Genomic DNA, 24,428 nt, shown 5'->3' with positions numbered 1-24,428 from the left:
GTAGACAATTTCAAATAAATCTTCACCTGCCTGTCTAAGAGATTTTTCAAGTTTTCGACTTTTTCCGTTTATTGCAGAACATAGAGACGCCGCGGCTCGTGTAAAATCTCACGCGTACGTCACTTTGACGCGATCTACCTTAAGTTATTCGTCTGTATGTCCACCAAACACTGCTTGATAGCGTTGAAACCCAACACGATAATCTGCACCAAGCTCGCATCAGTAATTCGATATCTATTGTCTCATTCAAAATAACTCAATTATATTTTTATTATACCTTCAGAATACCGATTTCTTTGTACCGTTTATCCATAATCGGTAGCGATATATCTCTGCAGCCGTCGCCGAGCGCGTATTCTTTTATGTTAAATCTCGCCAAACTGGAAGAAATAATCCGTGATGAAAAATTCATGTGATGATACGTCCAAATTTAAGAAGTTCTTCCATTTACCCGATATCCACACATTCTTTATCCGTCTGCTCGGGCAATGGTTCGCTGACAACAACAAATTTAACGTTCGGACTTTTACATTCAGTCAACATGGCGCGTAAAGTGTCTCTTTCAACGATGTGCTTTTTCTCATCTATCCGGAATTCTGAGATCGAAATTGATTGGTTTCGTGCAATTTTTTTCAAGCGCATCAATATATTTCTAAGTATATAATACCGCGTATACATTCGTGTCTCTTGCGTGTAAATTACTTTTTCGAAAATTGAAGAACATCTCTTGATCAGCTACTCGCGGCTTTTCCACGGACACGGACTCCATATCCTCGCCGTAATGCCCGAGAAAGGAATATTCTACGAAAATCAAATGTATCTCGTCGTTCCCTACGACGGAATCGTCAAAGAACAGCACGCTCACTATTTCTATGATTATCGTATCTTTCTCAAGTTTCTGGAAAGGATGAACGTTAGATTACAGTCACGTTAAATCGTCATACGCGCGAAATATCGCGTACACGTGGAAATTTAGAGATTTACTTTAAGAGATTTATTAAAAGAGGAACTAAAAGAAAGGAAAAATAGTAAAATATAATATCATAAAAAGTCAAGCGCATAATCAGAAATCTTTCATTCCCAGTACCTTCAAATCGCGATTTTGAGATTTAAACTTGATATTTTTGTAGGAAATTCTTTAATTTTCAATATGAATAGTCCAACACAACGATAGTATATCTAATAACGTTTGCGTCTTCCTGCATAGAGGCACGATATTTTTACAAAAAATTTCTGCTCGAGTAAATTCTTCATGCGCAAGTAAAAAAAATAATTAAAAAATAATCTAATTAAAAACGTCGGACTGAGAATTCTGCACGTCCACGTTTAAAGATCTAACTAAAGCGAGTTGATATCTTTGGGGGCGAATAGTTGAGTTACTTTCGTACGACTCTCACACTCTGCGTCTCGTCGGCGTGTGCGAGTGTGCCGAAGTAATTAATTATTAATTGGCAAAGGTCAGCAGAGTCTTCTGCATATATCTCCCCCAATCTTTGTCCGAGAGCACCTCGTGTATGTCGCGGATCGTGCTGTTTGATTCCTTGAGCAGGCTCCCGGTCTGAACACGTTCCGGAATCTCGATCATTTCCAGGTAGATATCGCACTCGCGTGATCATTAACGCATCGTGCGTTTTTCGCGTAGTTGCTCAATTGCTAAACGCGGGCTTACGTTCGTGATGATACTCTTGAACTGCGTTATGCTCGATGACTCCGCCGGCTCCGTACGCTCCTTCAGCATCTTCGTTCTATCATCTGTCGCTTCTTCGAGATTTGGTCTAGTTAAAATCGTTCGTACAATCTTTATGGCGACATAAAGAAGACCGTAATGCTGTTAAATGCAACCACTTTCTCTCTCTAATTATATCGACACGTTTCGCAAACATTACAGATTGCGAAGTCGAATCTTTCAGACAAAATAGGAACAGAGGAAAAAACGCAACGCAAATAGAAAGAACCTAGTAAATGAAGAACATTGGATCAACATCTTGAAGTGTTGACTTTATGCGTATCGTGTAAGCGTTATCGCCTGATATTCTAAAAATATTTCCGAAAACACTATCAGATAATATGATCCTCTCGAAGATTATTTTAGAAATATCGAAGTGCTGAAGTTATTCGTAACAATGTTCATGCAATGTTAAAAGCTGTGTATATTACAAAATGTTACAAGCTATTAAATATCATTGCAACAACGTTCTGTCAATGATGTTTTGCTCACTGAGAGGTCTTACCTTTCCCTTTTCGCGTATTTCCCGTTCTCCTCCTCGAATATGTCGTTCGACTCGTTAACAGGCGTAGACGAGGATTCTTCGTTATTGGAAGTGACATAGTTGTTCTCGTCGTCCGAATTTGTTTCATACAAAGAATCTGCAGATGATCGGGTTTTGTGTATATTTTTCGAGACTTTTAAAGCCGGAAAATATACTTCTATCGACATTTTAAGGCTCCTATTCCCTTGCCGTAGTCAACTTGATTAATGACGTCAGAAGCGAGGAAAAATATGCCTAAATTTTATTTCTTGCGGAATACATTGAATTAGCAACATATTTCGCAAGAATTTTCGACATACTTTTCTTGCTTTTGACGTCATCAAACAAGACAACCGCAGCGAGGAACCTTCCCCGTGAACACCAACTAAAGGTAACATAATATCAATGTTATAATTTCTCACTCAACAATGTAACCGTTACATGACACACATTGCATTTACATTAATAAATGAGAAATTATAACATTGATGTTATGTTAATATTAGTTGGTGTTCACTAAGTTAAGGCCCGATAGAAATACAAATTCTGATTTTTGCCAAAATTTACTTGATTTTATTAGCGGTGGGAGGTGTTGGTCGTCCGTTGAAACTACGGACGCAACATCGTCATCTTTTTGATCCTCGAGCGTATCTGCTTGTGCCGGAGACGGTGTGTGAGGAGTATCCTGCGGCGCGATATCTCGCAACGAAGCTACGTCGTGTCGCTCTTTAAAAACTTCGACCATCTCGGCGTCACAATTCAACCGAATCCAGAGCGACAGCTGGCCGAAATTGTCGCCGTAGGTGCGAGAAAGGATGCTGCTGACGGGCACGATGTAAGGCAGCTTGTTCTGCGGGTAATCTAGGATATCCTTGATGGAGACTCTCGCTCTGGCGATTGTATATCCCGTGTCGTCGCGACGAACGACGTTCACCCGGAAGACCAGATACTCCAACAGCACGTTGTTGAAGAAGGAGAAGAGATCCTCGATGCGGTAGACGGAGGAGAAGTTGAAGTTGAGATTCGGACACCTCATCGCCACCGTGTGCGCCGTTTTCTCGTCCCAGATGTCCCAGCTCACGTAAACGTAGAGATTACGCAGGTCGTCCTCACCTGAGATCTTCGAGGCCTGATAATCTCGAACGAGTACGACAGAAAATCATTGTTGTGCTCGCGGTTAAATGAAACTGGATAATTGGTAAAAACGAGAAATAATAATACAAAACATTACACGTAAAAGTCACTGCTAAATCGTTTCGCTTGAATCGCGGTACTGACCGACGTCGAAAGCTGCAGCCGTGACACGTGAATCTCGATGAGGCCTTGCCTATCGGTGATTAACAGGGGGAAGGGCTTCGCCGAGTCAACCGGCAGTTGCACATCGTTGCCCAGACATTTGCTCTTGCAGACTGTCCGCTTGTTCCTATTCGGCAAGTCTTTCTTTCTTTTCCGCAAATGGCACATCAGATCACATCTAGGCGATAACGAGGCCTTCACTTTCGCCGCCTGATAAACAAAAGCCGCCGATGTTATCGCGCTGAGCGCTAAGCGTCCCACCTGTCAATCGCTGATCAGGACAGGTTGCACTTGCTTACGCAGCCGTCGTTATCGATATTGCGGTACGGTAACGGTTTCTTCGACTTCCCGTGAATCGCAGGGCAGCAAATAGCCTTGTCCTGTGTTTCCTTTGTGGACAAACCGGCGTTTTTCGTTGAGACAGATCCTTCCGGGAACCGACTCGGGCCAAAATCGGATCTCAAACTCGCGAGATCGTTTCTGACGTTGTCGCATTTACCGCTTGTCTTCTCGCTTTCGCCGATACGTTCGTCGGTGTCTGTGAGCTCCCTACCGTCGCAAGCTGCCGTTTGATGATATTTGCAGGAACAGGTCCTTTTGTCCGCGCTAAGATCGTGATTGTCGCTCTTCGTAGCGAGATTGTTGTTGACGTCGATCACCGTCGTATCTTCGATTGTGAAACCTTGGCATCTCGGAGATGCTTTGTCATCAACGTTATCAAACGACTCTTGCAGATATTCGTGCAAAACGTTCAGTAGCATCAGAAGGATCTGATTCGACGTCACGTTCTCCAAGGCCACGAGTCTTCCCCTCCGTGAACTCCTCTGCGTGGTATTTGGCTCGTCGCGGAGTGTCTGACAAGATACTCCTCCGTCGCTGTAATAGACAGTCATGATGATATCGTACGTCATGACTTTCTGCTCCGTATATAATCCTAATTATAACTGTAGTATACATTGTAAAACAAATCTGTTATAAAATCGCATATATTTATTTAAATAAATATATAAAGTGTCCTACTGAGATACGAAGAAACGTATCGGTAATGTTCCTGACAATTTGATATGAATTAAATCAGGAACATCATGTCATTATTCATAATTATTCCTATGAACACATAAGGTTTCCAAAATAATACAGAAATTATAGTACCAGGAAATGCATATAACATGTATATACACACGCTCATTTGCATATTGACACATTGTACAAAACTTAACCAATGTTTCAGCTATGCATTCGTATCGTCTCTGCGCACATGCATGCTTGAATTTACAAAATATATATTTACTATTCGACGTTTACATTGCTCGCCACACACATCAGAAATTCTTATCCTACAATTTCATAATTTTACCTAAAAATTAGAACGTAATTGTACGTCCCTACAATTCAAATGTTGTTCTCATCACTGTTTCATGATAACCCGACTTGTGAAACATTCGATCTCCTCCAAGCCAACCTTGCGGTCTCTTGGATACTGCATATTGAAACCTATGAAATTCTGTCTCCTTCATAAAAAGAAAAAATAACCGAAAGCCGACAATTCGAGGCAGATTATACGTCAACAATTAGAATCGCCGAACAATAGCTTCTCAAGAGGTACAACTTGCCTGTGCCTCTGAGCCTGCGCTACATCCAAAACGTCCGTGTACTCTTCCCTCTTCTGGCTGATTTTCGACGCATCCAACGGCGTGTTAATCTGCGCCTGATCTAACAGCTTCAATATTTTCTCCCGCGACAAACTGTTCGTCTCGTGATTCGCTATACCCTCTTTCAATGGCGACTGCGGCAGCCGCGAATGTGTCTCTTCCTCGGCTTCCACGATCGTCATTACGCTCTGTTCCCTCATGTTGACGGGCGTGGTTATCGTCTGTACCGATTTCACCGACGACTGCCAACTTCTTCGTGCGCTGTCCACGGCTTTCTCCAACTGCGTGATTTTGTCGTACATCTCGCAACACTTCTTGCATTGTTCTACGGAAGTGGAACAGGCCTGTTTAGACGTAACGGTTTCTTTCTCGCTTGCTACGTACGCAGGCGCGCTCGACGGTGACGCCATCGCAGCGTCGCGCTTCTCATTTTGCTTTTGTACAGACTGAAAACAATTGTAAAATTGAGAATCGCTTCCAAATGTTGTGTTGTCGTTCAAATCCTTTTATTTTCCCCCACACGGATATACTAACCGTTAATTGTACCGTCAAGATGTCTATGGTAGCTTGCAAGTCCTGAAGTTTCGCGAGCAACTGCTCATTGGTGACCTGCAACGCCACGATATTGGCCTGGTCGTTGTTGAACGCTGTTCTCAGAGTCCGCTGTTCATGAACGTGCTCGGAAAGCTTCTTCTTCAGCTCGATATTCTCCATTTCGAGCTGACCGTACTTTGAGCTGAGGGCGACAAGCTCGTTATTGTGTTGCTGTAATATCTTCATTTCGCTCGTGAGATCTCGTATCTGCTCCTCCTTCTCGCGCAACGCGAGCTGCGAATTCTTCGCTTTCAACATCTGTCCGTCCATCTCGGCTATGCGCGTCCGCTCCGACGTGAGAACGGCGGCGATCTCCTGATTGTTCCTAATTTAGCGACAGCAACTTCCCGGTTAGGAACGACCGTCCTCCATATATTTTTTTGTTACAACGTCTAAATCTTGAATATATACAGTGAGGCAATGATTGCCACTTTGAATATCTTCGAAATTTTAAGAATAAGAGAAAAAAGAGAAAAGATGGTGTTATCGATAAATGAATATTTTATGAAATATTTCATATGTTTTATAGTGAAAATATCAGAACGACAAGTAAAATATCTCGAAAGATATTTATCCTTCGATGATCTTATCTTAGTACTTTTATACGCAGAATGAACACAGGAATTTATTTATGTTAAAAAGCTATATGATTCTATTAACCCCTTGACATACAAATTAAATGGAACTTAATGCGACCAAAAAATACTATTTAATTTCGCTCAACTGAACAGTTACGTGAAAGCTGAGGAAGAGTACATTTTATTACTATGTAATCTAATTGTAAACTGCACGGCGTCCGCCGAAAAAAGCGCTTGACGAGTCAGACTCGTCATTGTATGTCAAGGGGTTAAAAAAAAAACGAAAAATTTTTCTCTTATTTTCATAGTTTCGAAAATAATCAAGGTGATAATAGTTATTGCCTTACTCTGTATATTTTACGTGTCTTGATCAAGAAGCGCATACATAATATATCACAACTGGAAGGAGGGGGATGTGACTTTCGCCCGGTATAATAAACAGTTTGTCAGATCTATTAATATGTCATAGGCTCTAGACGGGATAATGGATTATATACTTCGTCGTTTGTTCGATGGTCGTCTTCAAGTCGTTCATCTCGGCGTTCAGCGCGGCGTTCTTGTCCTGAGCCGTTATTAGCTTCTCATTCAGCTGCTTCATCTGTCGCCACACTCGTATGTACTCGACGTTGTCCGCCACCTTCTCCCTTTGACTGCTGGTCGCGTAGAGAGCCAGCTCCTTCTCCAAGTCTGTTATACGATCCGCCATTTCTTTCTTCTGCACCTCCAGTTTCTGCGAACAAAGGTTGGACGCTAAGCGGAAATTATTGCTCGCAACATTAATAACGGGCGTGTCCGCGCGCAACTACAAGCATTCGAGTAAAAGCGATAGCGCAAATCGCGAGTTCGTTCGACGACGTTCTTGGCCTTTTTGCTATTTCAAGCTGTCTCTATTATTTCTACAAACTCGTACGATTCTCAACGAAGGATAACATTGATCGTTAAACTAAATGGATTAATACGCGAAATTGAGTGTGCGTAAACATCTCTCGAGCATCTCGAAGGGGCACCGTCTTACCTCGATTTTAACGAGGTAATTCTGTACATCGCTGTCATCGTGTCCCGCGTCAACGATGCACTGACAGGACGGTACTCTTGAGCGGTTGTTCTCACTTCGGCACGTCCTAAAAGAAGCCGGTTTCATCCAACACCGCAACGTAATGAGTCACGGTGTGAGTCGGTATGTTTATGTATGTGTGTGTGTGTGTGTATATATATATATATATATATATAGTATATGTGCACTTACACGAGCCCGGAAGACGTTGGCCTGACGAGATTACGACTGTGCGACGACGATCTACCTTTCATTGTATGACTTAACAATTGATTCTTCATCACGGTGATCTTCTCTTTCAGCTGAAACCAAGCAGTTTTTTTCCTTTCAATAATTTATCTAGGCCAGAAGAAATCATCAACTTAACAGCACAAATATGTAAGGGTCCACAGCTATCTGTCCGCATTAAGTTCGTGTTCTGTTGACAGAGTCTGCTGGCATAGTTTGACAGCGGATTAGCAACAGAAACCAAACAGGATTTCCGATATGTTCTACTTAAATTTGATTTAAACGAAACGACAGATGCTGCTCAGTTTCTGCCGTCAATCTGTCATCAGACTTTATTAACAGACCCCGTTGTATTTTTGCCGATTAAACTTTACAGCACAGACACCGCGCGAAATCTGTTTCTGCAGGTTGCCTATCTGGGATGTTATCGTTAATTTTTTACACATGAGTTTCACCACGAACACCACTAAGAAAATTTAACGTAGATCTTCGACCGTCCGACAAAATCCCGTTATCGTCGAGAAAAAAGATGCCGTTATTTCGAGGTGGTCTACCTTAGCGTTCTCGAGCTCAAGCGCGGACATTCTGTTCTTATCGTCGCTGGCGATATCTAACGATACTCCACATGATCTTGGATTACCGGCCAATCTGATCAACTTCGTACCGAGCCTCTTAATCTTGTCCTCCTGGCAGTTGCTCAACTTCTTCAGATTGCTCGCCTCGTCGAGCAAGCGCAGATACTTATCCTCCAGCTGGTAGCGATCGAGTTTGCAAATGAGATGGCGTTCCCTAGGATCTTTTGTGTTTCAAAATCATTATTCACGTGTGCAACCCAGATAAAAACACAAATGTCTAAAATATCTTTTAAAGCCAAATCATACTAGCAATTGCCGATTGGATTGCAACTGACGATTACTTCTCAAGCAATAAGAGCAGCCACCGATTGAGGTCAGTGACTATCATTTAGAAAATGCTATACCTTATAATCGTCAATTGCAATCCAATCGGCAATTGTGCGATTTGACCTTTAGGTCCAATTGCATCAAACTTTACTTAAGCTAAACAACAATTAACTTACAGATTCACAACTGAAATGTCGGTTACAAAAGAAATTGAGAAAGAGAAGAAATTAGAAATTTCAGTTGCAACTTTGTAGGTTAATCATTGCTTAGTTTAATTGGTGTTTGGTGCAATTTTAGAAATATTTAAAAGATGTCTAAAACAAGTAGGATATCTTTTAGACATTTATGCTGTCTGAATAATATTATTCATCAGTTTGGATACATTCCCACAAATGGAATTTTATCAAGATACAAACCTATAGCACTTATCAGCGTGTCCGTACAAGAGCCTTCCTTTAGTAAAATATCCGGATCGTCTGCCATTTTTGATTAGAATTCCGACTCCGGTTTCCGTTCGAACCAGCGAGTGTCGTGAAACGTCGCTTAACGCACGGACGCTGAAAATCCGACACACATGGTGGACTTTTAGCATTTTACCTCGCTGCTCTGTCGCGAAATACGTGAATAAACGGGCCGTTATATAGACGAGGTGGGGTTACAATTTTGGCGATAAAAAGAAACAGTACGAGAGAAAAGTGCATCCATTGCCCTATGTGGTTTTTGTAAACGTTTACGATGCGTCTCTTATTTCTTATTCTTACCAAACACGATATCTGCTTTACTGAACGTCACATTATGCGTCTATTTACAAGAATTAGTTACTCACTACACAAGAATATTAAACATATTTCAATTCTAATCCTATACCGGACCTGCTCGCGAATGAGGGAATTCGAGAGATCGGATCTGCTCGATTCTGCGCCGCCTTCAGATCACAGATCGTCGCTCATTGACGACTCGTCATAAGTGATAAGGTTAAAAATAAGTTTACGTCGCGCTAGAAATGCTCGATCGTCCGTAAGAGTCACGATCACATCTGTGTGTGACGACATCTGACGCGTTGCAATTAAGCTCAAAAGCAAAAATGCGGACGGAAAACTTGACACGTTTCCCGCGAAAAAATTTCAAAACGAATCTACCGGGTGGCGCGCTTCCAAGTAGTATACAATTCGCAGTAATTCCGAGTATCAACGGAAATCGCGGTGATAATTGAGTCCAACGGTTGTTATTATCAACACGTTACAAATTGAAACGCGAAAAAATATGATACGAACGCGATACGATATGACGAACGAATATGATGCGAAAATTGTACAATGTCAGGATATGAAAGAACGACAATATTTATCGGCGGTTATCGCTGCAGATTCGAGATAAGCGCGCGATATCTGTCGGTTTCTGCCACACATTCGCTTATGTCTATGAGAACGGGAACAAACGACGTGATTCACTCTCCCTATGAATCATCCCCGTGTGCAACTCTCGGAGGATCGGAGATCCTGACGACATAAACGGAGAAGAGTAGCGCGATTTCGCCCAATCGAATCGGCCGGCAATATCGACACCGCGGTCGACACTGTTATCGCGCCTTTGCTGCGAGAGTATCGTTCTCACGATACGAGTTAGAAATGATTATCGTTACTCGATATTATTCGATATTTCTCTTGTATTCGATCATATCGAAATACCGAATAAAATATTACGTGAATAGAATATCGAATACATATATTTCTTAACTGTTCATAAATTCACAAATTTGTTCACGCAAAGACCGCTATTTTACTCGTCGTTTACGACGAGTATCGTCGGATGTGCTGATTGACATTCTCTTTATGCTAGGATACCCAGTATATATTCACATTCATTCAATATGCCTAATTGAAAAAAAAAGTGACAAATATATTCATATTCGATATTTTTGCGCGATATCGACATACCTAATACGAGTGACACAACGGTGACTCGAACGTTCGAGGAAAGTGGCGCGGCCGTGCGAAAGAGTCGAGTGCGACGGGTGGAAACTGTTGCGGTGCTCGCGAGGGGCGAAGAATACCCGGCAGAGAGAAAAAGAGAGAGAACAAACGTGCGAGAGAGTAGCGCGCACGCCGTAGCAGGTCAATCGGGTCGCGTCGCGTCACCGGGTATACGGAGCGCGAGCGGCACCACGAGACGAGCGACGGAGAGATCCCAGCACAACCTGAGCCGTGACCACCGCTCACGTATACCCTCGCTTTTGACATCGGCGGTGGCGGCGGTGGCGGCGGCGGCGGAGTGTGCGTGCCAGTGGGAAAGGTAAGATGGCGGCGGACGGAGATGCGGTGATTCCGGACCAGGAAAAAGTGCGAATAGTCTCGGATTTTATACTGCACTCGCCGCCGGGCGAGTTCAACGAGGTGTTCAACGACGTGAGGGTCCTTCTGAACAACGACAACCTGTTGAAGGAGGGCGCGTCCGGTGCGTTCGCACAGTACAACAAGGATCAGCTCACGCCTGTTAAGGTAGATCGGTCGTAGTCGTCGTCATCATCGCACGCGATGACACCGTCGTCACGCGCCGTGTTTTCTTCTCCCCCGGAGGGCGCGCGCGCGCGACTCTCCCCGGGACACGACGGCTCCTCGCCTCGAGCTTCGCTCGCTTTCTTCCAAACGTATATATCGATTGTGAGGTGTCCGCGAGGCGCGACCACGGTGACCTTACCGCATGTATTCGGTCCGTTTGCCTTCTCGTCGGGTCCCTCTCGTCGGATTCCTCCCTGGATAACTCCGAGATCTCCGAGAGATCGCCGTTCGACGACTGTCCCCTCTCCCTCCCCCCTCCCCCCCGTTCTCGCACGCGCCAGGTTAGAGAGATCCACCTCGCCAAGCTGCGCCGGGAACATCGCGCCAACGGCTGGTTTTCCAACGCGCCGGAAACTCGTCCTTCTCGATCTTTTTTTTTCTCTGCTTTCAACGAAGACAGGGATTACTTTGGGATCTCGTGTACTTGAAAACTAATACGAAAGCTGCTCGGTTAAGGTTAGATATATCGCTCTGCCTCCTGGGGACGAGTGCCTTCCCTGCGAGTACTTTGTTTGCACGGTGTCAAAAGTGCTGTAACCGGTGATCCGCCCAAGTTCTCTTTATGTTAGTCATATGTATGAAATTTACACACCCCGGTATGTTAATTAACATGACAAATCTGTCACCTTCTTGTGTAGAGACGTTTCTAATTGTTCGGGAGATATCACAGCTACATGCTGTGTGAATGATGCAAAATTGTATCGAGAGACCGGTGTCTCGATTATTTGATTTCCGACGACACTAATTGGAAAATAGAGTATTCGAGAAATATTTGGCAACTTTTCTCACAAATTCCTTAAAGCTGTTTCACGATAGCGTAAAGTATTCAATAAGACGTGAGCTATCTGACCAACCATAGTCGATTATTCTTGGACTGTGAACATCCAACTGGTCAATTAGCTCGCTGCTTATACTATTGTAGAATGGCCTTTACAATTTCTACATTTCCAAATGTTCATAAACTGTATGAGATACTAACCTGCTCCCTTTCACAGATAGAGGCGAGCGAACACCCGGCACTCATAACGGAACACAATGATCTGGGTTCCCAGAGGTTTTACGATGGGCGGAGTAAGCAAAGTTTTAAATACGATCACTTGAGGAAGGAGGCGCAAGATTACGAGCCTTACGAACCAGATCCTGTAGCGGAACCCTGGAGGTCAGCCCTTCAAGAGGAAATAACGAATTACACTCAAAGTCACTACAGACACGGCGCCTGCTCGGTCTTCGGCAAATCGCTCGGAGGTATTTATATATTGCTCGGATCAATCGATAATTACACGTGAAGTCGATGAGCGGCGAATAACGTCAATTTTTCCATAGGTAACATAACGCTAACAGCGTGCATAGAGGATCATCAGTTTCAACCTAAGAACTTCTGGAACGGTCGCTGGCGCTCGGTATGGACCGTAAGTTTTACCCCGAATTCGGGAAACGCCGAATTAAGGGGTAGCCTCAAAGTACAAGTGCATTACTACGAGGACGGGAATGTACAGTTGGTCAGTAGCAAGGAGGTGAAGGAGAGCCTGCCGATCTCCAATGAGAAACAAACGGCGAAGGACCTGATACGGTTTGTCGAGGAGTCTGAGAATGATTATCAAACGGCGATCTCGGAAAACTATCAAACGATGTCCGACACCACCTTTAAGGCGCTGCGAAGGCAACTGCCAGTAATGCGAACAAAAATCGACTGGAACAAAATTGTTTCGTACAGTATTGGCAAAGAGCTTAAAAGTCAATAGAAATAGATTTTTTTATATAATAATATTAAAAGAAATATAATTAAAAGGAAAGCGCATTTTGCTGCATGAGTGAAGTCTGGAGGTGTGATGTGCATGGGAGCAAAATGTAACATTAATGAATAACGTCGGATTAGAGAAACTCGACTCATGCATGCCACTCAAGGTTCCTCTCGACTCCATATTGTATGTTGTTACAAGAAGCAATAAAAAAAAAGTAAAAGGAGGCCAACACTTTTTCGGCGTTGTCAATTGTATCAAAAAAAGTTTGTTGCTTTCGAATCCGGGTTATGGTTTCTCCGAAGTAATTTCTGCTTAAATTCTTTCGGTACGTGACAACAACGTTAATGAATAGCTCGAGAACAACAAAGCACACATACACACACACACACACACACACTATTGTCTCCATTCGAGCGTCCCGATTGTCAAAATTTATGGAAAGTACTCGACGATGGAACCTTCGTGTGAATCGCGTTGATTTTTCGCTTCGTTAGCTCGAACCATCTTTCTCGAAACGATATCCACGATATTCGCATTGTGCAGCATAGTGCAAGATATAATCTTTGACTTCGGATGGGCGTAAAAAACGATAAACGATAAGCTGTCGAAGTAAAAGATCTATTCACTATTTATAATGGGGTAATGGGGATCCTTGCTCTTATGTTAAGTGATTAAATTGAAGTTAAATTCAATGTGTTGAATAGCTTGAGATTGTGAGACACACACACATACACACAAATAGCGAAAGATAAATTCGAACTGTAATCATGTAGAGTTGTGAGAAGCAATGAGAGAGCAGATGGAGGCAGTTTACTCAGCTTCACGCAAAACTCGTCGAGATTCCTGTGAAACTTTATCATGAGGATAATGACGTCAGTGATAATCGACAATTGTTTACTTATGTTTTTACCTCTATAACGTATAATTCTTCTTTGCCGTTTCTACAAGGGATTCATCGCGAGAGACAAAACTAGCGCAGAATGGTGTCAGAGTCACTGAGGTTATTACGCAATTGATAATTTCATCGACTGAAACTACATCGATCTGCTCTGGCACAATTTATCCGTCACTTGATAGTTCACCCTGACTCGCAAACGAGAAATAATTTGAATCGTTAGGTAATTACGTTTGCGAATTCATCCTTCGATCGAGCTCACTCAAAGCATGTACGACTCGTATGCATTTCTATTTCACAAGTGCGATTGTGAAAGAAAAAAACGAGAGTCTGTAACGCAAAATATTATACAATACGAAAGAAAGTTTTCTTACGCCGATGCGCCGATGCGATAATAAAATAGCGAAATTAAGAGTTTACGACAGGTGTAAGAGAAAAAAACAGGACCCCTTTAGACTAACTCGTTTTGAAGGAAAAGAGAAATCTCCCGTAACGATTAAGCCTTTGGAGCAGTCAAAGCGGCGCGTGCGACCACATGTAGCGCATTCTAAAAATTCGAATGACGATATATATTCCGATCATCGTTGCGTTACTTGTCGATACAACATGCTGGGGCCACGGGTGATGTCAAACGCATAATATATCAAACGTAATACAAAAGACATTAGACGTGTCTATGATTTACCAGTCCGGTATACGAACACCGTTTACGTGTTCATACCGTTCTCAATACACAAAGTACGAAGACAAAAAGGGAAAAAAAGAAAGAGAGAGAAAGAGAAAGAGAAAAAGAAACATAATTCTTAACACAGATATCGGTGGGCGAGGCCTACTATTTTTATCCGACTTTATATTTCATAAAAGTGTAAGTCTCTATATACATTTTTGTTAAAATGTATTGTTTTATAATAAGTATGTCTATTATATATATATATATAAATTATATATATATATATATATAATGAATACGTTGCAAAGTTTAATGATACTGATGAGAATGAAAAATAAATGTTAATCATTGCAACTTGGTTTCTAAATTGAAGTACATTACATAGAGTAATAATAGCCGTACGCGACGATCACATCTCTCGTGTCAAGCAGAAGCGTTGGGAAGTATCTCTTGGTGCTATCGCTTACTACACACATTACACAGCCAGACGTGTACACGCGAGGAAAAAAAAAGAAAAAACGGAAGAAACTAACAAAGTATACATTGTACATTGTAGAATGTAGCCTATAGCCTGCTGGAGCCTTAATCTGTTCACTTTACGTTGGGGGAACGGGGGGATACTATGTACATATGTTATTTGGATGAATGAATGCGACGATGCGCACTACCATTTGATTCTTAATGCAATAGGATTCGAAACGTGTGTGTAATATTATTCGTACTTTGTAAGTTACATCGTAATTCAAGGCGTCATCTCCTTCAGTCACGATATAAGATAACTTCTCGGAGAGGGTGGGAAAGGGGGAGAGAAAGAGAGAAAATGCAGATTCTTGCCATTGATCGTGGACGGTTGAACAAAATGTACGTACGTGGATAAAAAAGCATACGATAAATTGTCTGTTAGCACATGCGAGGCACAATAGCAAAGTTATTCATGTAAATACGACATCGCACATTACATTATACTCGAGTCGTTGTTTGTATTACGTATGTAAATTACAAAATGGAGAGCGTTGAGGTTTCGAATCTTGTCAAAACTCCACACACACACATACACACAACATAGTTGCCTACGAGATATTGAAACTAGGTATTACCTACAATCGAGTGTATCGTAACGTAACAAACGCATGTCCTTATGTAAAAATTTAAACACAGAATACATTTATCAGTTAAATTATGTATTATTGAATGTTATGATTGATTAAATAAAGTGATATGACACTTTATATTCGGGTTCTCAAGCTGTGGGAATGATTTTGCCCTGGAAATATATCAGTAGTTTGCATGTATGTTACGTCAAAAGCAAACAATTGAACTATCTAACACAGAGAAAGATTCGTCTAATATTTTTCTTTATATAATTACATGTGCTGGGACCAGTATGTTGGCTATATTGTTTCCTAGGAGGGATTTTAATTTGAGTTTCTCCTGAGTATCTAAGAGAAAGAGATACATGCATCGCCATCACTATTTTCTCCTATTCTAATTTCTGGATCATCTACAATAAGCGACAAATATTCACAGATAAGCATCTCTTTATTTTACAATCTGTCTCCATAAGGATCACACAGTGGTTGGAATCCGATAAAATTTATATACATTAAAATAAATATCCTGTCATGTTGCGCGTTTCACGAATAATAACTGCATCGTATCGATCCAATAATGTTACAATCAGCGTGTACTTCGATGATGCGGTTTGCCTGTACGATTAACGACAAGAGATGTGTCGTTGTAATTACCGTTGTTACCGCGTGTGATTTACCTATCTTGATTTACGTAAACAAATACACCAGTACGTGCGTACACCGACGCGTGAATCTAGCCTGACCTTAGTGCTGTGAAAAAACGAATACGTACCTCGATCAGGCCGTGCCGTAATTGCGCACAGAGCGAAATGCGAGAGACAAATGTCCACGGCGAGTAGAGGAACGGAGCCGAGATTTGACGTTCGTGGGCGGCCATCTATGTTTAAACGCCGGCCGTTGCTAAATGGCAACCACAGACGCCGACGCTGAACACGTGATTCGAGACGACGTCTTCTTTCTCTCTACTCGCACATTTCTCTTGGGGAAAAAAAAAGAAAAACTCGAGAAACCAAGCGCGTCGTTACAAGTGCTTTCGCGCAAATATACTCGTGCGTTCGTGATTCAACAGGGAAATTATCGTTTGAATAACGCTCGAGGCGACAAAATCGTTAAATCTACACCACAAAGATATATACTTGTCGTGGATCACGTCGTACCGTGCTGAAATATTCCCACGAGCGAAACTGTACGACGCGCCGTGGGATCACCGTGGGACGGAGTGATATTTCGCGAAATTCACGTCGGCGAACTTATGAGCGAGAAAAGCACGACGTAAAGCACAGAACACCGCACTGCGTGTGCGTAACGTATGTAAATAGAACGGCGCACGTGGTGAGCGGTTGTTGCGGACAACGACGGCGCCATCTGTGGTGCACGAGAGTAACATCCTCGCGCTGATCGTCCCTCGTCTGCAGTTGCAACCACCCTGCACATATTCGCCTCCGCCATCATCCGTGGATGATTTCGAGGACAACGAGCAAGATATACTTCGCCGTGCCGTGTTTACCTGTCGCCTACCGCTCGAGGAGGAACTCGAGCGTGCCGCCCGCAAGAAATGGCTTACAACTTTCCAGGAGTGCCAGCAACCGCTATGCCGCCCATGGGTGAGTGTCACCCATGGTCACCTTCAACCGTCGTTGCTCCGATATTTACTCCCTCGCAGAGAGCTGCCTTCGTTTCGAGAATTTTAAGAGGATATGTTATTCCCAGGCATGGGAGCGATCGGTCCGTTGGGTATACCCGGACCGCAGGGCTTCATGGAACTCGCGGGTCAGGGGTTCCCGCCGCTGCCGCCACCCATACCGCTGCCCGGGATGAACGACTCGCCGTTGGAGTTCAGTACGAACAAGAATCAGCCTCCGGTAGTGCGGGAAACTTCGGACGACAGTAACGACAGGAGAAATGATAAGAACGACAACAGGAGAGACCGGGAGAACAGGGATAGCAGGGAAACACGAGATACCAATAGGAGGTATTTGATTTCCTGGAATTGTGTTCCTGGTAAAACGCTACCTGGAATTCATTAAAAGGATGCCGAATTAAGCAAGCGTGAAAAAAAGAGTGTAATACGTTATTTCTAAAATATGAAGAACGTTCTATAAAACATGTATCTTTTGTAAAATATAGGAATCAATAAGCCAATATTAATTATAGTTTGTATGTTCTTGCGAAAGGTCGAGAAGCGAGCGCAGCGACAGACGTGACAGAGATCGGGAACGGAGGGAAGAGAGAAACGAACGCGACAGGAGGGACGATCGGAGAATCGAGGAGAGAAACAACGGGAATTCTTCGAAAAACAATAATGCTCATTCGAATAATTCGAACAACAACGAAATTCTTTCGTCGACCAACACGAACAATACACCGAGTATAGGCGCAACACACATAGAGCCCACCACTAGTGTCTGGGGTATGGGGGTAGGTTATTCCATGGTGGGAATGGGTCCTATGGGACCGATGGCGCCTATGATGAGCGAAATGGCATTGGGCCCCCACATGAGCCACACGCACGGCTACAACCCGATGGGTATGGGCATGATGTCGCATGACGGAAGTATGATAGGCGCACAGATACTGGGCGCCGAGCAGATCATGACGGACGCAGCGCAAATAATGACCGCGAGCTTGCCACCGCCGCCTACGACACCTCAAGGTACCAAAGAGATTATACACTGTAAGAGCTGTACGTTGTTCCCACCGAACCCGAACGCCCCGCCACCCACCACGCGAGAGCGGCCACCGGGGTGTAGGACGATCTTCGTCGGAGGTACGTATATTTGCAAGGTAGAAATAAATTCAGTTTCTAAAGTTAGATAGAAGTCAATTTAAGCTTCTAAAGTTAAGTGGTTCATCCTTTACTTATATTTAATACTAAAAATAAACTTGGTAGTCAGGGTAAAACCGAGAATAAAAATGAATTATTTATTTATATCTATGCGAACATTTACATCTGTATAACATGATCGCGCGTACTATTTGCACAGGGTTACCTGAAAATATTACCGAAGCTATAATACAGGAGATATTCGAGCGATGCGGGGAGATCACCACTCTGCGTCTGTCCAAGAAAAACTTCTGTCACATACGCTTCGTGCTGGAAGCTAGCGTCGACGCGGCGATTTATCTGTCTGGCTACAGGGTGAGAATAGGATCCAGTGGCGACTCTGCAAATACAGGCAGACTGCATGTAGACTTTGCTCAGGTTTGTTGTTTGGCTGAAATTGTCCAATTGTCTAAAATTACGCTACAATCACGTAATCTAATCTAATCACATCTACCTGTTTGGTCATTAGCATATAAACACAATGACCACTGCTGTATACCACTTGTTTAAACGTAGGCTAGAGATGATCAGTATGAATGGGAATGCAGACAGCGACAGTTGCAAAGAGAACAACGTCACAGAGAGAGAGTGGAAAAGGAGAGGCAAAGACCACCGTCGAGTCCACCTCCGGTGGTGCACTACACGGATCACGAGGCATCGAATATCTGCGAAAAAATTAAGCAAGACGACACGTTTATGAAGGCGGTGCAGGTGAGTGATCATTGCAACAAGCAGTTCTCGATCTCCTAAGACAAAGCGTTTATTTATTAACTGGCTGAAACTATTTTTCTCAATTTCGGTCGAAACCGAATATTCGATTCTTTTTCGTTTTCGGCCGAAAATCTAAAAAATAATTTAAAAGACAAATACTTCCCTGATTTTTATATTTTTTGAAATTTTAAGTTTTTAAGCTTCAATCACCAGTATCGCTATCGAGATATTTTTGTCCTGATCACCAACGATATCGATACTCTTGATTAAACACCCGTTTCAATATTAGTATCGATACTTTCATGGTATAGAAAATAGCAACGGTAACGCGAGATGGAGAGCTTACGCGAACAGCGGCGATGTGTCATGCCCCGATAGTTGAAGGTTCATATCATTAAATCTATTGATCGAATATATCACTAGGGCCTCACAATTGATGTTTGTTCGCAGGTAGTCGTAACGTGGTTAGAACGAGGAGATTGCACGAAACGTAACGCCAATATCTTCTACTCGATGATACAGTCGACGAACTCCCACGTGCGCCGACTGCTGACGGAGAAGGCCGCTTATGAGGAGGAGCTGCAGAAAGCGAAGGAACTGATGAAGGGACGCATGCAAGGGCTTCTCATACAATGTACGTACACGCACTCATTTTCTCACTCATTCTGTCTCTGATACTAGCTCCATACCGTATCGTTCATATTTCGTGTGCGCGAAGAAAACTCGCACCACACGTATCGCTATTGGCTGGTAAGTTCACCTTGGCATAAATAAGCTCAGCAAATCGGGGAAATCGTCTCACCTCCTTGTCCGGATAGAACGAACGCAACCGAAAATCGTGATTATCTCGATCGTGATCGTGTGTTAACGGTATCGACATGGCGATATCGTTCCTCACTGTATGTGTGTGTACGACGAAACCTCGTGTCACGTGTCGTGTTCCAATAATAAGCAGAGATTTTGTTCTTATACCAGTTCACACGAAGGTACGTTTTACATTGTCACACGTGAATGATAACGAAGAGTAAACGATTCATGACGATTAAGGTGTACGGCAACCGATATCATAAGGTACAAAAATCAAATCGAACCTCTCTCAAGCTTGTCGATCTTGACGTTCTGATATTCCGGCGATAATACGACGCTTTTTGCATATCCGATGATACGCTTGACGTGAGAAAAGGAAACAAGGCAAAAGCAAAAGCGAGGAAAGATCGAAGCTCACTCTCATACACGACGAAGTGCCTCTCTCTCTCTCTCTCTCTGTCTCGTCACTAACTTTCGCAATCTCTCAAGTGTATCATAGCGAGTTCTTCATATGAATTCTGTTTATGGTCAATGCACGATTGGAAGCGGCTCGGTAGGAAGGATCAGTGATAGTAGGCGAGGATAAGGTGGGTGAAAAATCCTGTCTCTCGGACTTAGGACCCAACAAAGCCAATGAACGAAGGCGGTTTATCGAGCGAATTCTGTCTCATAGAGCCATAGTGTACTTGAAAACTGCATGCTTGGCAATGCTAAGGATTAAGGGTGATGGGCTGGACGTTCGTTGTTAAGGTACCATTTTGAACAGCAGATCAAAAGTTTCAAAAATCTCAGCTTGAACGATTCTCTCTCTCCCTCTCTCTAACTGCTCCTTTACAGAGCCATTTGTCAAATATCTCGCGCGACGAGCGCTTAAGCACTGAACGAAGAAACAGAACTGATTGACAAGGTCGATTTACCGGAGAACCGGCTCGTTCAAGATGGTCCTTAGCGTCGGAAGTCTGCGGTATATATTGCAAGTCCTCGGGGGTTACGTTTCCGCAGAGATGAGATGAAAAGGCGAGAACGATGAAAGCGGAATATTTGGTGAAAAGCAAGTTTACGTTAGTTTAGATATGCGCTACGACACGCTCGGCACGATCTATCCACGTGAGAGAGAGACTCGTGAGACTATTCGTGGCTCTGCATACACGCGAACACACACACATATATACACGCTCCGGATTAGTAAAGGCGGGAAGTATGTGAGAATTTAACGAAGAAGATCCCGAGTGTGTATATGTGTGCGTGTGTGTGTGTGTGTTCACGGGGCACGGGAATCAGTCACGATATGTAAAAAAACTAAACGTGTTCAAAAAAAAAATTAGAGTACGAGTGACGCGGTATGACGAATGAAAGGTGTGTAGAAAGAGAAAGAAAAAAAACGAAATGAACATAGACGAGACTACGAGCGTAGAGTTTCAATTCAAAGCAAAGGTATACAACGGAGGATTTGTTGTGTTTTTGTATGCAACATGCGCCCATGTCATCAACAGTCAGTCAGATCGAACGAGTCTTTACTGCGGCCAGCCACAAGAAGGTCTGGGATCACTTCACTAAGGCGCAACGGAAGAACATCGAAATGTGGAAGAAGCAATCTTCGGTATGTATGTATACTCCACTCCCACATGCTGGTAGCGTGTCTCTTTTCTTTCTCTCTGTCTCCCTATCTTTCTCTAGTACTTCTCTACTCTCTCTCTCTTTCTCTCTCTCTCTCTCTCTCTCTCTCTATCTCTCTCTCTCTCTCTATTTTTCGCATAGTTTCAAGCAGTATGATCTCAGAAGTTTTGTCTTGAAGTCGCAAGTCTGCTCGTCCGAGCATAAGTTTTGTGCACGGTACCACCAATGAACACCCTCTCTCCCCCACCCCACACCCCTCTCTCTCTCTCTCTCTCTCTCATGTTTTGCAAATAGTATTACTAAGGTGTCACAGGTAAGTGAAAAGGAGGAGCCGATTCACCTACGAAACGATAAAGAAAATACGGTCAGACACACGCCTTTCGTGCGTAAACGAATTCCGATTTTACCTTTCTTACTGTCTCACCGGTATGGCAGACCGTAATGTCCTGTTCGGCAACACGCACAACATTAAGAACAACATACAGAACAGAAGGTAAATTGCGAGGAGTAGTGGCGACTTCTCGGGCGACCGAAAGGCGACCACGACGAGACTACTACTACTACTACTACTATCCAGCATGGATTCGCAAATGAGACATGCGTCTCGTTTTCCCAAAACGGCGTTACTCGATAAATTTATATATATACGATACCTATTATTTCTGTACTTCAGAGCCGCATCCGCCACACTCTTGCTCACGCTCAGGTAAGCTCAAAGCGCTGCGAAGAGAAAGGGGTCGCGAGTCCCGAGGGGGGAGAAAACGCTTCCGCTTCCGAAAAGCACGCGCCAGAGAAAATCCTCGCGTCTCGCCTCAACTCTGAACTACAGAAATTTACGTGTTTCGTTCTCTACGTGTATACCGAAAAAAAAAAAGAAAGGAAAAAGAAAAGTAAAAAGAGAGCACGGAGAAAACAAATTTTGCTGGAACAGCAAATGTTTGTCAATATAGTGACAGCAAAAAAAATGTTTGCTGTCTAAACAATTTTTTTGTTGTTGCCACTGCATCGACAAACGTTTGCTGTTCTAGCAAAATTTGTTTTCTCTGTGAGCGACACACGCTGTACAAAATTCGTAACGACAGAGACACACTCTCGGGGATACGCGGCCGAGAGTAGTAACCGTAGTTCGCGGCGCGAAAGACGAAACTACATGTACTCTCTCTCTCTCTTTCTGCATGTATTTGTGTGAGACACAGCGATGGCCGCAGATCGGGGCACTTTGTATCTTTCGCTATTCGCAATGGCAGGAAATAAAAGCGGTGCAGCTGGAGGACAGTCTCATGGAGGGTGAGGGCGAGATGGACGTGTCGGACTCGGAGGAGGAGCCGCAGCGTAAGAAAGGCCGCAATCCGTCGGACGGCAACGAGGACGCCGAGAGGCTGCAGGCTCTCAAGGAGGAGAACGACAGTCTGAGGTGTCAGTTGGAAGCGTACAAGAACGAGGTGTGTGAGAATCGTCGAATTCAGCCCTATGTATGGAATGTTCAATCGCTTGTCTGTCGCTTGCGTTCGAAGTTATTGTGAAAAATTAATTCAACTAATTCTTCACGTTTGTCGCTTCCTCTCTATTATTAATATATCCTTTTAACTTCTCTGTCTTTATTTTTATATATTTTTTTCGTTTGTCTCTCTATTTCTTCTTTTTTCTCGATTTTCCTTGTTGTTGAAATATGTTATAAATAAAAATATGTTATAAAACTGAAAATTACGCTTCGCACCAAAGAGGCAATTTCTCATAAATACAAATAAATGAATAAATTAATCACGATCATGAGTCGACTCACCGATTCCGGGATTCGCGCGAAAATGCCGAAGAATTCTTTCACGAGTTTTTCGATCGTTGCGCGCAGGTGGATCTCCTCAAGTCGGAGACGAAGGCCGAGATGGACGGCAAGGAGAAGCAGATGAAGATGCTGCAGAAGACGCTGAAGGGTATGCAGGACCAGCTGATGCAGTCGCGAAAGCAACAGGCGCAGGACGACCAGAAAATTAAAGACCTGACGGTCAAACTGAACGCCACGAAGAAGGAGGAGCCCAGGGAGAGCGAGATCATCACTCTCGACAAAGACGACGACATAAGCGAGGAGTCACGCACGCCGAAGCAGCACATTCTTGCCCCCAACTTCGTGCAAGTCACCCAAAAGGATGCGAAGCTTATCGGTAAGTTCGTCATCAGTTCTCTAACGACGAAGCGAATTTCCGACGGACGACTAAAACGCGTTTTAAGTCTTTTGAGTCTTGGCACATCCTCAAGGATATACGGTATAATAAAATTAATTGATAATAATAAAATAAAAATATATTTTCATTGATCGCTTTCTCTCTCTCTCTCTCTCTCCCTCTCCTTTGGTAGCTATTTGATGAATAATGGTTTACTTATGTTGAAATTTTCTGGAAAATTTTCCAATTTTACATCATTTAAAATTCCCAGATTTCCAATAAAATCCTCAGAGAATCCCCTGATTTTTTCAAACAATAAACATCCTGCTATTGAATTAGTTACATTATGTTAAAAATTGGCGCTTATAGTTATTGTATTCATTACGGTTATTTAAAAATTGTTTAATTTTTTCTTGCGGAAGCCGCTCTTCAAACCAAATGCTGTTTACATCATGTTAATTGCGATTCGTTAATAACACATTGCTCGGATTTCAGGACTGATAGCGACGTTCCTGCACATTCATCCGTTCGGTGCGAGCGTGGATTATTTATGGTCGTATCTGCAGAAAATGGAACCCGGTATCAAACCAAATGAAGTGGAGGTTCTGATGCAACGCTTCCCGCAGGTGTTTAAGCAGGAACTGTTCGGCATCGGCGCGAATATGGAGAGGCGTTGGCAGTTTTCAGGTTTTAACGTTTATCGCAATCACTGATAAAATCGACTTAGACGATTGAATGTAAAAAGTTACGAAAAATTACGCTGTCTCGTTGTTCCTCTCTTTAGCGTTATCACCCACAGTT

The 24,428-nt window shown here is 43.1% G+C and overlaps 4 protein-coding genes across 8 annotated transcripts; 2 read left to right on the top strand and 2 right to left on the bottom strand.

Moving 5' to 3' along the window:
• Window positions 1-79: 79 nt before the first annotated feature.
• Window positions 80-4,456, bottom strand: LOC106750011. Its single transcript, XM_014630015.1, is given in 7 exon segments — window positions 80-596; window positions 703-898; window positions 1,670-1,758; window positions 2,215-2,367; window positions 2,817-3,378; window positions 3,528-3,755; window positions 3,845-4,456. Coding segments are annotated over 7 exon segments (1,989 nt in total). The 3' UTR covers window positions 80-447.
• Window positions 4,457-4,688: 232 nt separating this feature from the next.
• Window positions 4,689-16,818, bottom strand: LOC106750054 (protein fantom-like). Of its 5 annotated transcripts, none has more exons than XM_014630106.1 (9): window positions 16,646-16,818; window positions 16,282-16,487; window positions 8,970-9,110; window positions 8,206-8,447; window positions 7,616-7,725; window positions 7,385-7,490; window positions 6,867-7,099; window positions 5,732-6,116; window positions 4,689-5,643 (listed from the first exon to the last, which is right to left on the bottom strand). In XM_014630106.1, the coding sequence occupies exons 3-9, from the start codon at window positions 9,034-9,036 to the stop codon at window positions 5,110-5,112; spliced, it is 1,677 nt and encodes a 558-aa protein (XP_014485592.1). In that variant the 5' UTR covers window positions 9,037-9,110; window positions 16,282-16,487; window positions 16,646-16,818; the 3' UTR covers window positions 4,689-5,109. The 5 variants fall into 5 exon arrangements, with proteins under 5 accessions (XP_014485592.1, XP_014485593.1, XP_014485596.1 ...); XM_014630107.1 differs by having other exon boundaries at window positions 16,282-16,485; window positions 16,667-16,818; XM_014630110.1 differs by lacking the exons at window positions 16,282-16,487; window positions 16,646-16,818 and adding an exon at window positions 10,491-10,566.
• LOC106750055 (F-actin-capping protein subunit alpha) lies at window positions 10,752-15,647 on the top strand. The gene is made up of 3 exons (XM_014630111.1): window positions 10,752-11,051; window positions 12,107-12,356; window positions 12,435-15,647. Exons 1-3 carry the CDS (start codon window positions 10,851-10,853, stop codon window positions 12,851-12,853), a joined length of 870 nt encoding a protein of 289 aa, XP_014485597.1. The 5' UTR covers window positions 10,752-10,850; the 3' UTR covers window positions 12,854-15,647.
• Window positions 16,819-16,883: 65 nt separating the features above from the next.
• Window positions 16,884-24,385, top strand: LOC106750052 (ecto-NOX disulfide-thiol exchanger 2). Its single transcript, XM_014630104.1, has 10 exons — window positions 16,884-17,113; window positions 17,220-17,481; window positions 17,684-18,276; window positions 18,494-18,711; window positions 18,850-19,044; window positions 19,495-19,678; window positions 21,345-21,451; window positions 22,716-22,910; window positions 23,318-23,627; window positions 24,123-24,385. Exons 1-10 carry the CDS (start codon window positions 17,065-17,067, stop codon window positions 24,338-24,340), a joined length of 2,331 nt encoding a protein of 776 aa, XP_014485590.1. The 5' UTR covers window positions 16,884-17,064; the 3' UTR covers window positions 24,341-24,385.
• Window positions 24,386-24,428: the final 43 nt, after the last annotated feature.

This window comes from Dinoponera quadriceps, unplaced genomic scaffold (assembly GCF_001313825.1).
Source record: "Dinoponera quadriceps isolate SergipeBrazil2010 unplaced genomic scaffold, ASM131382v1 scaffold4444, whole genome shotgun sequence".
NCBI lineage: Eukaryota > Metazoa > Arthropoda > Insecta > Hymenoptera > Formicidae > Dinoponera > Dinoponera quadriceps.
This window is presented reverse-complemented; position numbering and strand designations above follow the sequence as displayed.

What these genes read in the sequence shown, in the direction of transcription:
- LOC106750055 (XM_014630111.1), top strand. Translation starts at nt 10,851, where the DNA reads ATGGCGGCGGACGGAGATGCGGTGATTCCGGACCAGGAAAAAGTGCGA. An exon ending in ATCAGCTCACGCCTGTTAAG is followed by an intron (nt 11,052 to 12,106) that starts GTAGATCGGTCG and finishes TCCCTTTCACAG; the next exon opens with ATAGAGGCGAGCGAACACCC. An exon ending in CTTCGGCAAATCGCTCGGAG is followed by an intron (nt 12,357 to 12,434) that starts GTATTTATATAT and finishes ATTTTTCCATAG; the next exon opens with GTAACATAACGCTAACAGCG.
- LOC106750054 (XM_014630106.1), bottom strand. Translation starts at nt 9,036, where the DNA reads ATGGCAGACGATCCGGATATTTTACTAAAGGAAGGCTCTTGTACGGAC. An exon ending in CCAACGTCTTCCGGGCTCGT is followed by an intron (nt 7,491 to 7,615) that starts GTAAGTGCACAT and finishes GGCTTCTTTTAG; the next exon opens with GACGTGCCGAAGTGAGAACA. An exon ending in TCTTGACGGTACAATTAACG is followed by an intron (nt 5,644 to 5,731) that starts GTTAGTATATCC and finishes AATTGTTTTCAG; the next exon opens with TCTGTACAAAAGCAAAATGA.
- LOC106750052 (XM_014630104.1), top strand. Translation starts at nt 17,065, where the DNA reads ATGGCTTACAACTTTCCAGGAGTGCCAGCAACCGCTATGCCGCCCATG. An exon ending in TGGAAGCGTACAAGAACGAG is followed by an intron (nt 22,911 to 23,317) that starts GTGTGTGAGAAT and finishes CGTTGCGCGCAG; the next exon opens with GTGGATCTCCTCAAGTCGGA. An exon ending in AAAGGATGCGAAGCTTATCG is followed by an intron (nt 23,628 to 24,122) that starts GTAAGTTCGTCA and finishes CTCGGATTTCAG; the next exon opens with GACTGATAGCGACGTTCCTG.